The sequence below is a fragment of the Nerophis ophidion genome, linkage group LG15 (genome assembly GCF_033978795.1).
Source record: "Nerophis ophidion isolate RoL-2023_Sa linkage group LG15, RoL_Noph_v1.0, whole genome shotgun sequence".
Taxonomy (NCBI): Eukaryota; Metazoa; Chordata; class Actinopteri; order Syngnathiformes; family Syngnathidae; genus Nerophis; species Nerophis ophidion.
This window is the reverse complement of record NC_084625.1, coordinates 27,032,119-27,046,624: the sequence shown is the minus strand read 5'-3', so window position 1 is coordinate 27,046,624 and position 14,506 is coordinate 27,032,119. Positions and strand designations below refer to the sequence as shown.

The window sequence follows — 14,506 nt, the reverse complement described above, 5'->3', positions numbered from 1 at the left end:
GGCATTGTCTTGAGGAATTAAGCAGGGGCATCCATGAAAAAGACGGCGCTTAGATGGCAGCATATGTTGTTACAAAAACTGTATGTACCTTTCAGCATTAATGGGGCCTTCACAGATGTGTAAGTTACCCATGCGTTGGGCACTAATGCACCCCCATAATATCACAGATGCTGGCTTTTGAACTTTGCGTCGATAACAGTGTGGATAGTTCGCTTCCCCTTTGAAATGTGGATTCATCAGACCACAGAACACTTTTCCACTTTGCATCAGTCCATCTTAAACGGCGGCGTTTCTGGATGTTGTTGATAAATGGCTTTCGCTTTGCATAGTAGAGCTTTAACTTGCACTTACAGATGTAGCGACCAACTCTATTTAGTGACAGTGGTTTTTTGAAGTACTTCCTGAGCCCATTTGGTGATATTCTTTAGAGATTCTTTCCATCCATCCATTTTCTACCACTTATTCCCTTTTGGGGTCGTGGGGGACGCTGGCGCCTATCTAAGCTACAATCGGGCGGAAGGCGGGGTACACCCTGGACAAGTCGCCACCTCAACACAGGGCCAACACAGATAGACTGACAACATTCACACTCACATTCACACACTATGGCCAATTTAGCGTTGCCAATCAACCTATCCCCAGGTGCATGTCTTTGGAAGTGGGAGGAAGCCGGAGTGCTCGGAGGGAATCCACCCGTTCACGGGGAGGACATGCAAACTCCACACAGAAAGATCCCGAGCCCGGGATTGAATTTAGGACTACTCAGGTCATTCGTATTGTGAGGCAGACGCACTAACCCCTCTTCCACCGTGAAGCCCGGTGTCAATTTTTGATACAGTGCCGTCTGAGGGATCAAAGGCCACGGTCATTCAATGTTTGTTTCTGGCCATGCCGCTTACGCGGAGTGATTTCTCCCGATTCTCTGAACTTTTTGATGATATTATGGAGCGTAGATGTTGAAATCCCTAAATTTCTTGCAATTGCACTTTGAGAAACGTTGTTCTCAAACTGTTTGACTATTTGCTCATGCGGTTGTGGACCAAGGGGTGTATCTCGCCCCATCCTTTTTTGTGATGGACTGAGCATTATTTGGGAAGCTGTTTTTATACCCAATCATGGCACCCACCTGTTCCCAATTAGCCTGCACACCTGTGGGATGTTCCAAATAGTTTTTGATGAGCATTCCTCAACTTTATCAGTATTCATTGCCACCTTTCCCAATTTCTTTGTCATGAGTTGCTGGCATCAAATTCTAAAGTTAATGATTATCTGCAAAAAAAAAAATGTTTATCAGTTTGAACATCAAATATGTTCTCTTTGTAGCATCTTCAACTGAATATGGGTTTAAAGGATTTGCAAATCATTGTATTCAGTTTATATTTACATCCAACTCAATTTCCCACCTCATATGATCCGCTTTGGACTCCAAGTCATCATTGTCACCGACGTCCCACTGGGTGTGAGTTTTCCTTGCCCTTATGTGGGCCTACCAAGGATGTCGTAGTGGTTTGTGGCCCCTAGACATATTTTTTTCTCTTATTTTAGCCTCCCGGGGCAAAATATTTGCCCATGGCTGCTCTACTGGTACACATTAAGCTGTAGGTAGAACATGTTTGATGTATATTGCAAATCAGTGCATGTACTGCAATGGAGAAGACTCCCGTGAACATAATATATAATTACCATGCATTATCATACCCTTCGCTTTCCTCTTCCTGGATTGCATTGCATGTACATGACATACATCCTCACCAAGAGTGGACTTTCATCACCTCCATTCTGACAGGAGAAGAAATGAAACTGAAATATCCATTGGAAATCTCCTTCCTCGCCGTCAGCAAATCACATCCTGCGGCCGCCGATCGCCCCACTGGGAACACTTCACCCGACCAAAATGAATCAAACGCATACAAAATACACAACATTTTCCACCATCTGGTATGGTTAAGATGACTATAACTTGATGTTTTCTACTTTTCTTTAGGTCTATCTCATGTTTTGAACATGCCCACTGTGCAATGCCTTAGCTTAAGAAGATGCATGCTTTTTTTGAGCAGCCTTAGAGTAAAGGTTAAAACACTACACACTCCAACTGACATAGGTATTGAACCAGGCAAGCCCCCGGTCCCACCGCCTTCACTCACACTCTAGGTGACGCCTGCTGTGGCTCTCTGCTGCCCTCCCGTGGCCATTTGCATCATTTCATGCATGCAGAGCTAAAGCCGAAGCCTGTTTTTTGACAGATAAGTGAGGTTGGCTGAATCACAAACAGTTCTCTGACAATAAATGTTTTGGCCTCATGGAAAGTCAATCACAAAACTAGCTCAAATTTCAACACAACGGGTGAACATACAAAAAGTAAAGGTAGGATTAAATGAGCTCTCTTTCTTCCTACTTCATGTCAGAGATGTTCAATTGTGTTAAAGGCCTACTGAAATGAGATTTTCTTATTTAAACGGGGACAGCAGGTCCATTCTATGTGTCATACTTGATCATTTCACGATACTGAGATATTTTTGCTGAAAGGATTTAGTAAAGAACATCTACGATAAAGTTCGCAACTTTCAGTGTTAAGAGAAAAGCCCTGCCTCTAACGGAAGCCGCAGACGATGACGTCACATGTTTGATGGCTCCTCACATATTCACATTGTTTTTAATGGGAGCCTCCAACAAAAAGTGCTTTTCGGACCGAGAAAACGACAATTTCCCCATTAATTTGAGCGAGGATAAAAGATTCGTGTTTGAGGATATTGATAGTGACAGACTAGAAAGAAAGAAAAACACGATTGCTTTGGGACGGATTCCGATGTTTTTAGACACATTTACTAGGTTAATTCTGGGAAATCCCTTATCTTTCTATTGTGTTGCTAGTGTTTTAGTGAGTTTAATAGTACCTGATAGTCGGAGGGGTGTGTCCACGGGTGTCTTGACGCCAATGTCTCAGGGGAGTCGACGGCAGCTATGGACGGCACAAGCTCAGCCTTTCTCTGGTAAGAACTGACTTTTTAACCACAATTTTCTCACCGAAACCTGCTGGTTGACATTTGGTAGGGATCTATGTTGGCTTGACCGCGCTCTGATCCATAGGAAAGTTTCACCTCCAGGAATTTTAAACAAGGAATCACCGTGTGTTTGTGTGGCTAAAGGCTAGAGCTTACCAACTCCATCTTTCTACTGTGACTTCTCCAATATTAATTGAACAAATTGCAAAAGATTCAGCAACACAGATGTCCAAAAAACTTTATAATTATGCCGTTAAAGCAGACGACTTTTAGCTGTGTGTGTGCGCAGCGCTCATACTTCCTAAAAACCCGTGACGTCTTGCGTACACGTCATCATTACATGACGTTTTCAAGAAGAAACTCCCGGGAAATTTTAAATTGTAATTTAGTAAACTAAAAAGGCCGTATCGGCATGTGTTGCAATGTTAATATTTCATCATTGATATATAAACTATCAGACTGCGTGGTGGGTAGTAGTGGGTTTCAGTAGGCCTTTAAGCTTGTTAAAAAAAAACCTAAACTATTACCTTTACTAATTCATAGAAGATGTTTCAATTTGATATTAATATCAAAAACTATTGGATGATATCAGGTTGCATGTACAAACGTAAAATATATAAACTCTGATACAAGTAGTCTTGCAGCGTGATTACTTGTGCAAAGCCAGGGTCTCCAGTGTCCTCCAATAAAGCCAAAAGTTAGTTTTTTTCTTGTATTTTATTCAAGTCATTTACAAAAGCTAAACACTGTAGGCTATTATGGCCTCAACAAAATCATTTTGTGTAAGACCCACACATCTTTTTGCTCGCACGTGGTGTCTTTCTCTTTCTCCACAGAGTCTGTGCGGGAGCTTAAAATAAGTTTGCGTACACAGAGTGGATTTATGCGTTAGGATTTTGCCGCTGTTTTGACGATACAGGCAATTTATGCCTCTAGGAGCTAGCAGCTACACAACAGCTAAGCACACAATAGCACAGACGCTACACATACAGTAAGTAATACCATCCAGCCATCCACTTTATTTGATGACCGCTTATTCTCATCAGGCTCATGGGGAGGCTGGAGCCTATTCGAGCTGTCTTTGGGTGAGAAACAGGGTACACCTTGACTGGTCGTCATCCAATGACAGGACTCATATGGACAAACGACAATTCACACTCACATTCACACCTACGGACAATTTCGAGTCTCCAATAAACCTAACATTCGTGATAAATGATCTTAATTAAACAATACTGCAGTCTAAAAAACACATTTGTCAATATAAACAAGTAATTAATAATTAAAGTTGCATATTACTTACACTTACAAACACTCCAAGACGGACGGGAATTGGAATGTATTCAGTAACAAACGTGTCCGCATCAATTCAAAATACTGTGTCATGAGATTAGTTTCATGATCATTTTTTTTGTGGCTACTATGTCACCAAAACAATATAACCACTCTAGTTCAAAAGCATAAATCTGTCATTTGGTTAGTGTTTTTCACCCACCATTTTTCACTTTTTCAAACCTTTTCTAACATTCCACACTACAAAATAATAAAGGTATTTAGGATTTATGCTGATATTGTATGCGATTTATATCAATATCAGCCAATACTTAGAGCTTATGTGAAAACGTTTTATCAGAACACCCCTACTAATTAATACCTTCTTACAATAAACAATTAGCGTATCCCTAATGTTGTGTCTAGTGACTGAATTGTCAAGCATCACTCTAATTTGCATACAACTAATTTATTTCACCCAAGTTAAGCATGCTATTTTGTGTTCAAAATAATTCAGTCCACTTTCTAATGAAGTCCAACAAAGTATTTAGACGTTTATCTGTGCAGGGACTAATGTTGTCCCTTGGTTATAGTCAAGTAAACCGATAACAATACACAAGTTAATGCTTTCTCTGAGACTTTAAATTGATCCACAGAAACCGATTTCACATCTTTTTGTCCAACTCCCACGTGACAGTGTTACTTATTCACGCCTTAAAGGCATCAGCATCAACCAAATGGTGCAACACAAAGAAGGGAACCCCCATAATGGCGGTCGTAATGGGCAAAGTTTGGTCCAATTAAGTTGCAGCCTTCCCTCGATGGACCTTTTTTGTTCGGGATTTAGGACTTGGACCACCCTTGCTTGGCTGTGCAGCCAATTTCTTTTCTCAGATAAAAGTAAAGAAGCAACGTCCAATTTAATCGTGCCCCATTATCCCGTTCTTCAGTTGGCGTGGAAAACAAAAACGTCTCACAATGCTCCGCCGAGACCACCCTTTTGGAGGGAATCAAATTAGGACGGGTAAAATTAGCTGGTGGTGAAATGTGTTTAACACGCACACACACGCACACACACACACACACACACACACACACACACACAAACACACACACAAACACACACACACACACACATTGACACGCCAGTCCCTCTGTGAGCGTTTATCTTGGCTTCCATCAAACACAGGAGTGTCAAACTCATTATTTTTAGGACCACATTGTAAATATGCCTGTTTTCAGATGGCCCCATGCAACCGTGAATACGAACATATAATAGCCTTGTTCTACAATGCAACTATTTTTCCATCCATCCATCAATTTTCTACCGCTTGTCCCTTTTGGGGTCGTGGGGGGTCGCTGGAGCCTATCTTAGCTGCATTCGGCCTATATATATATATTTTATTTTTTTATTTATTTTTTTTTTTTTACGAACAAATTGATAGATAACTTGCTTTAAAATTGTAAGCCAGGATGACAAGCAGATATTTAAGTGTTGATTTTTGATTTATGTAAATGCAAGTCCAACATTTTTCGGTCAAAATGGAAATAAAAAATACATTGAGACACAATTTGCTTTTTTATTTCCAGCTTTTCGCTAAAAATTATTTAGCGGGCCACAGTAATATGTCGCTGGTCACATAAATGACAAGTGTCCCACCACATATAATTATGTGGTATGCAGCACACCGCATAATTCTAACAAGGCACGTCACTTAATTCTATTGTGGGTTACCACGGTTTTTTTTTTGGTCAGCCGCGCCATTTTATCATGGACTGCGACTTCATTTTGATTTAGACCGTCCCGTATTTTTATGTGGCACGCCACATAATTTTGAAGTGGCCTACCACATCATTTCATGTGCCTCACCACAACATTTATATGTGGCCAGCCACTTCTTTTTATTAGGATTAAGTGGTGGTTCCCAATAAAATGATGTGGCCTACCACATAAAAAGACATGGCGGCCACATTAGTATGGATTGGTGGGCCACATTAAATGAAGTGGCGCTGCACATTAAATGAATCATCAGGCCAGATTTGACCCTTAGGCCTTTAGTTTGACAACTGGCATCTAACACATTAGGTCCAAAATGCATCCTGCTTGCATCTAATACAATAGCACATCATGGTGGTGCGTTCAAGGAACTTTGATTAAAGTTTGACACTTGTTTTTAAATACAGGGAGGCTTAAACCAGAGTACCTGGAGATACACTATTGTATAATAATGATGATGACCTTTTATTATGATTATTATTACCTCATAATGACAACCCATGATGAAACACGTGAAAACCTTAATATGGTTTTTAAATGTTTAAAGTAGCTAGTATTAACCAAATTTTGTTCATGTGTTATATAGTCATACTGATCGTGTGTATGTGTCGGGATTATGTTCGGTTTGGGATGTGTTTGAGTGGGGGAGTCTTATAATGATATTAAACAATAATATAATAATGGTGCAATACAGGCCTGGGCAATTATTTTGACTGGGGGGCCAAATTTAGAGAAATAAATGTGTCTGAGGGCCCGTACATCTATTTATAGGAACACTAATACAATACCTCACAATAATATCTGATTGAATGCTAAAAACGTTTTGACAGACCGCCTCAAAACACGGAATGGAATTTTACATTTTTCTCCAAACAATAAAACACTGAACATTGACAACAAATGAACGCCTCACCCTCTCTTGAGCGACATATTTTACAATCAAGCAAAACGCGATAAATATGCGACAAACAGCTAAATATAACCGCAAAGGGTAAAAATACAATATACAAACTCATATATATTTAAGTTTTAGAACTTTGTCATGAAAATCGCCTTCCACATCTGTCCCTGACACCCACATTTCAGGCTGACACTCTGTGGAAACGATTCCCACCCCCACTGTTTGGTGCCTCGTCTGAGATGCTGTGACTTAGATTACCATAATAGGTAATTAATTACCATAGTAACTAGGATATCGTGCAAAAGTGCAGATTCCAACCATTGAAATACTTTATATAGTTCAAGACTTACAGTCATTAGAAAACATCACTGCACATCATAATGTCATCTACACTTTCCATCTTAAAGATCTAAAAAAATGTTCAGATTGAATTATTTAACATGTGGCCCCCAGGCTTTAATTTGCTCAGGTTTGGTGTAATATAAATAATAATAATATCCATCCATCCATTTTCTACCGCTTATTCCCTTTAGGGTCGCGGGGGGGTGGTCCCTATCTCAGCTACAATCGGGCAGAAGGCGGGGTACACCCTGGTCAAGTCGCCACCTCATCGCAGGGCCTAATAATAATAGAATAACTAATATTATCATATTCAAATTATCCTGTTTAATGCCCTAACAAAGCCTCCGATAATTTGTATTGCCCCTTGGCAATTCTAAAAATGTTATACCTACTGTATAACACAAGATGTTTTGTTCAGTTAGCTTAGCATATATTAACCTATATCAAGTTGTTTTTTTTTTTTGCATATGTAATGTTCAAAATGCTGCAGTTCTGCATGTGGCGCAAAATATTTGGACACCCCTGATCTAAAAAGACACGGCAGCATTTTCAGCAAATGCAAAGCAACAAGAAAAATCATATTTTCTGCCTGGGCTCGTTGGTATGCGTTGCTGGTGGAAGCTCAGATGCAGTCCTCTGGCGAGCACAGAGAAGAATGTAGAGGAGAGTGAGAGGCATCTTTTATTTCTGCAACACACAGACATAGAGTAATTTGTGAGCACGAAAGGACTCCTGTCAATAGCGGCGGCATCTGCAGCCTTCAAGCTAATTAGAAACTTCAGTGAGAGGCAATAAGAAGTTGATTATGTTTCAGGTTTATTAAAGCGCTGCGTTGACTGCACCTCCACCTCTTTGCAAACACAACACATCATCAGGAAGAAAAGCTTTGAGCCTTTATAATGTATATGGTTTATTATGAAGAGGGTGGGGTTGCATGGATTGCCTTCAAACTAAATACATGACAAATGAATACATAAAACCCATTATAACATGAACTATATCGCTTGTACAAGTAGTATCAACATGGATTTGTATAATCAGTTCAAAAAGAAGCCAGAAGAGGGAGACGTTGAGTGTCCATAATTAAGCTGCACAGAAGCCTCAGTGTGTCTTGCATCTTGTGTGCCTTGCCTAATGATGCACATCCAACACCCGGCTGTCCTAACTGCTGACGTCAGTACTTTGAGGCCATCTTTTCCCAAAAATGCAGATACTTTATTTTTTTACTGCGTGATTTATTTTCTCTCTCTCTCTCTCTCTCTCTCTCTCTTTGTTAAAGCTGGATCATTACCCTGCTGTCAGCTACACCCTCCCTGACGCGTCAGACACCAAGTTCCACCTGGTCAAGACCCTCTTCCTGGGGAAAGTTTATGGTGGGTTTTCAAGTACACAAGTACACCTTTTGTGGACCTTTCCTCACAATTGACCATGTATCAGACGGAACAGAAAGTACACCTGCAAAAATCCCGCCTCCAATATTACGGCCATTAAGTGTTCAGTGGGACCTGATAGCATGTTTGAAGATTTTACTTTGAAAGACTGGATTGTAAACCTTAAAACAGACCTGGGAAAATTGCAGCCCGTTAAGCTTTTCAATCCGGCCCGCTGGACATTCCCAAAAAAGTTATTTTTGATCTTTAAGATGGAAACTGTAGCTGCCATTATGATCTGCAGTTATGTTTTCACTGCAGATTTGAACAACAAAGTTCTATAGCTTAGTGAAATATCAGATCTTTCAGATTGTAGGTGGATTTGTTTGCCCTTCGCGCTCATATTTCGCAGTGTTTGTTGCATTTGTGTTGCATTGTTTCGTTTGATTGTAAATGATGTTGATCGAGAAGGGGCTCTTCAGTTCTCACTGGATCGGTTTGCAGCCGAGTGTGAAGCTACCGGGATGAGAATCAGCACCTCCAAGTCCGAGTCCATGGTTCTCGCCTGGAAACAGGTGGAGTGCCATCTCCGGGTTGGGGAGGAGACCCTGCCCCAAGTGGAGGAGCTCAAGTACCTTGGAGTCTTGTTCACAAGTGGGGGAAGAGTGCATCGTGAGATCGACAGGCGTATCGGTGCGGCATCTTCAGTAATGCGGACGTTGTACCGATCCGTTGTGGTGAAGAAGGAGCTGAGCCGGAAGGCAAAGCTCTCAATTTACCGGTCGATCTACGTTCCCATCCTCACCTATGGTCATGAGCTTTGGGTCATGACCGAAAGGATAAGATCACGGATACAAGCGGCCGAAATGAGTTTCCTCCGCCGGGTGGCGGGGCTCTCCCGTAGAGATAGGGTGAGAAGCTCTGCCATCCGAGAGGAGCTCAAAGTAAAGCCGCTGCTCGCCCACATCGAGATGAGCCGGTTGAGGTGGCCCGGGCATCTGGTCAGGATGCCACCCGAACGCCTCCCTAGGGAGGTGTTTAGGGCACGTCCAACCGGTAGGAAGCCACGGGGAAGACCCAGGACACGTTGGGAAGACTATGTCTCCCGGCTGGCCTGGGAACGCCTCGGGATCCCCCGGGAAGAGCTAGACGAAGTCTCTGGGGAGAGGGAAGTCTAGGCTTCCCTGCTTAGGCTGCTGTTCCCGCAACCCGACCTCGGATAATCGGAAGAAGATGGATGGATGGATGGATGAGAAAGGGTGTGACATATGATATGTTGTCAAAATTCAGTGTTTTATCCTTTATATTTAACATTATAAATCCCATTTTCTTTATTTTCATGTACATTCTGGGTGTCTCACTCAGTAAAAAAATTTAAAGTTTTTTTTAAGGCGGTCTGTCATAACGTTTTTAGCATTCAATCAGACATTATGGTATATTTTGTATTAGTGTTCCTAAAAATAGATATACCGGCCCCCAGGGAAAACATTTTCTCCAAACGTGGCCTTCCGAGGCAAAATAATCGCCCAGACCTGCCTTAAAATATACAGCATCGTCACTTTCATGTATATACAGAAGAGCTGCAGTTTCACATTTTAACCACCAGAGAGGACTGCAGCATTGTCACCACTCCTTACCCTTTCTCATCAAGACAACATAATCACTAAATTTCCTGAGTTAATTAAACGGTTACTGTCTGCTCAACAACCATACTTGTTTTATATATTTTTTATTTTTTTTGTACCATACATTCATTCCTTTACAGTCGTCCCTTGCCACATCGTGCTTCAAATATTATGTATAATCATTTTTAAAAAGGTAATAATAAATAATAAAATATATAAAAAATATATACATTATATATCTACATGAAAAAAATAGAAAAAAGATTTTGGGAGGATGTTTTTTTATATTTTTTAAAGCATTTCCTACAATTTCTTTGGTCCTAAATTAAGCATTTTTTAAGTATAAATTTGATCAATAAACAAAAATATCATTACTACTATAGTATCGCCCACTCAGGAGAATCATAGTGTGCTGGCTCAGCCTATAAGGCAACGATACTATATTAGATTGACAGAGTGTAAAGTTGATTAAAAGGTTGTTATTAAAAGGTCCCCTTCATTTTAAAAGCACATTTGGAAGGTCATGAATAGTTTTTTTATGCTTTAGCTCTGAAAGTATTTGAATTATAATTAATGATTCGTACTCCACAGAAATGATTTATCACATTCATGTTTGGAAACTATTGACAGCAATAAATGAGGCACGACTGTTATCCCTTGAAACTGAACTACATTGTGGAACAATGTCCCTTGTGCATCAATAAAGTTTGTCTAAGTCTAAAAACTAACGAAAACATCAACCTCTTTGGTACAATTCTGATATCAGAATTGATTTTAAAAAAATATGCTCAAATGAACAGCATGGAAAAATAGGGGTATTACTAAACTTCATCACATTCTTCATGAGAACTACTTTAAACCGTTCAATTATTTAGTTAATATAATATACCCAGAAGGTTTTTTTTTATCGTGCTGTAAAAAAGAATACACATTATCTGAAAGTATGACTTATAATAGCCACAGACTGGAGGATACACTTTTTCATTAGGATACAATTAAACGTGATAATTATAGAAAAAAACATATTTTTATTTTACTTGTTTTTAGTGGAAGAATTTGGATTAGCCAAAGACAATGTTAATAGAAAACAAAGCAAAATTAAAAAATAGTCTTATCCCAATAATAATAATTATGATAGTAATAGATACAAGATGAGGATAAAAGGAACATCAGATATATACATACATAGATACATGCACACATACATGCATACATACTTGCACACATTGATATAGAAGAGAATACAATTAGTTTTTTGTCATTAAACACGAGGGTGTGATGCAAATACAGGTGTTTGAATGCATTTACAGTATGTACGTACAGTACAGGCCCAAATCTTGGCCACACTTCTTCATTCAATGCATTTTCTTTATTTTCATGACTATTTACATTGTAGATTGTCAGTGAAGGCATCAAAACTATGAATGAACACATGTGGAGTAATGTACTTGTAAAATAACTGAAAACATGTTTTGTATTGTAGTTTCTTCAAAATAGCCACCCTTTGCTCTGATTACTGCTCTGCACACTCTTGGCATTCTCTTGATGAGCTTCATGCACACCTGTGAAGTGAAAACAATTTCAGGTGACTATCTCTTAAAACTCATCAAGAGAATGCCAAGAGTGTGCAAAGCAGTCATCAGAGCAAAGATGGCAATTTGAAGAAACTAGAATACAAAACATGTTTTCAGTTATTTCACCTTTATTGTTAAGTACATAACTCCACATGTGTTCATTCATAGTTCTGATGCCTTGAGTGACAATCTACAATGTAAATAGTCATGAAAATAAAGAAAACGCAATAAATGAGATGGTGTCTCCAAACTTTTGGCCTGTTTTGTATATATCCCCAGGAATATTAAAGGGGAACATTATCACAATTTCTGAAGGGTTAAAACCAATAAAAATCAGTTCTCAGTGGCTTATTTTACTTTTCGAAGTTTTTCTCAAAATGTTACCCATCACGCAATATCCCGAAAAACGGCTTCAAAGTGCCTGATTTACACCATCGCTATATCCACCCGTCTATTGTCCTGTGACATCACAGCGTGACCACACAGAAACAAACATGGCGGATAGCACAGAAAGGTATAGCATAGTAGCTCGGATTCAGACTCGGATTTCAGCGCCCTAAGCGATTAAACAGATTACGCATTTATTGAAACGGATGGTTGGAGTGTGGAGGCAGGTAACGAAAACGAAATTAAAGAAGAAACAGAAGCTTTTGAGCCATATCACGACAGACAGCGGCGATCGCCTTCTAACCAACGATTGGTATGTGTTTGTTTGGCATTAAATGTGGGTGGAGGGAAAGGCTGGATGCAAATATAGCTACAAATGAGGCATAATGTACATACAGCTAGCCTAAATAACATGTTAGCATCGATTAGCTTGCAGTCATGCCGTGACCAAATATGTCTGATTAGCACACTCCACATAAGTCAATAACATCAAGAAAACTCACCTTTGTGATTTTGTTGACTTTATCGTTGGAAATGCATCTGCTTTGATTGTCGCAGGATATCTCTGTGCCATCTCTGTCGCAGCATACAGTAGCTGTCGTCGGTACAGTGTGCAGAACAAATGAGGGACTTTCGCATCTTTTGACCACTGTTGCAACTTGAATCCATCTCTGTTCGTGTTGTTACACCCTCCGACAACACACCGACGAGGCATGATGTCTCCAAGGTACCGGAAAACAGTCGAAAAAACGGAAAATAACAGAGCTGATTTGACTTGGTGTGTGTAATGTGTTTGAGAAAATGGCGGGTCGCTTCACGATGTGACGTCACGGGTTAAAGGTCATCGCTCCGACAGACGTACAATTGAAAGGCGTTTAAATCACCAAATTCACCCTTTTAGAATTCGGAAATCGGTTAAAAAAACATATGGTCTTTTTTCTGCAACATGAAGGTATATATTGACGCTTACATAGGTCTGGTGATAATGTTCCCCTTTAAAACCTGTCTTCCAGTGGCAAATCCAAAGTTATTTAATACAATTCTTGTGTTAGCGATGCATCAAAGCAAAAGTATGTTGTTTGGTCCGTTTCTGTTTTGCATTGTGGGCCTCAGAAACAAAGGAGGTCACACACAGCCAAGCTATCAGACTCATTGTGCGTGGGAGACAAGAGACCTTTGATAGGACGCTAGCTGAGCGACGTCTCCTTCATCCCTGCAAACGCCCCCCAAAAATCTCCTTTTTCAACAATAGAAATCCCATCATTGCATCTGCAAGGTGTAATGGTTGTGTGAGTGTGATGGTTTAATTCTCATTACCTCTTTGTTTGCCGCAGTTGGCGGTGTAGATGTCAATGTGAGAATTACGTTGTGTTGAAGTGGTGTGGGTTGTGAAGACCACAAAACACTCAGCATACAATGATGCCGCAGCGTCGTATTGTTGACATTAATGTTTGTAAATGTTTATATCCGTGTTTAAGTGCGTCTGAAAGTAAAGCATGCAAGCAACGGTGGGTTTAGAATTGGCTGCAGAATGTTTCCCTGCCGACATGAATAAGATGAGTCACGTATCGCCGCAGCAGCAGCAGACACAACCTTCTGTAGCCCTCAGCGCTTCCAATGTAAATATCTGGAAGGAAATGGATCCACTTCCAGCCAAAGACAATAGACGAATGGCGAAACCATTTAATCCACCATTAGAGAAGCGTGATTGTAGGCTTTAGGGCTCCTTGTAACACAATCCTCCTTATTGTGTTTTCCGACACAATGTGATGACATGACTATTAATGCGCAAAATATTGTTTTTAAACCGGAACCAAGGCCCCTAATTGGCAGAAAATGTGATAATCAGCAAAAAATGATGCAATATTCTGTTTACAGAGTGCATTACTGGACCCTAAAATATCTGAATTTTTCAAGAACTGCTAATCAGTCTTGATTTTGCATGGCAAGTATTAAAGCTCATTTTAAAGGAAAACAAATTTTTTAAAATGTTGCCCATCTTTTGCAGTCCTTACAGTAGGTGAGACAAGAACACACGTCTTTCCCTTTTCTGTGCATTCTCCATCCATCCATTTTCTACTGCTTGTCCGTTTTGGGGTTGCGGGGGGACCTGAAAGTTAAAGTACCAATCATTGTCACACACATACTAGATGTGGCGAAATTATTCTCTGCATTTGATCCATCACCCTTGATCACCCCCTGGGAGCAGTGAGCAGCAGCGATGCCGCGCCCAGGAATCGTTACCTCCCTGAGTGC

General features: G+C 40.2%; 1 protein-coding gene across 3 annotated transcripts in view; it reads left to right on the top strand.

Annotated features, from left to right (window-relative positions):
- Positions 1-14,506, top strand: part of cntnap2a (contactin associated protein 2a) — an 843,773-nt gene that overhangs the window by 810,494 nt on the left and 18,773 nt on the right. For all 3 annotated transcript variants that reach the window (XM_061921961.1, XM_061921960.1, XM_061921959.1), the window contains one exon: positions 8,574-8,667. In XM_061921961.1, the coding sequence (XP_061777945.1) occupies positions 8,574-8,667 (94 nt within the window). The remainder of the gene's footprint in view (positions 1-8,573; positions 8,668-14,506) is intronic.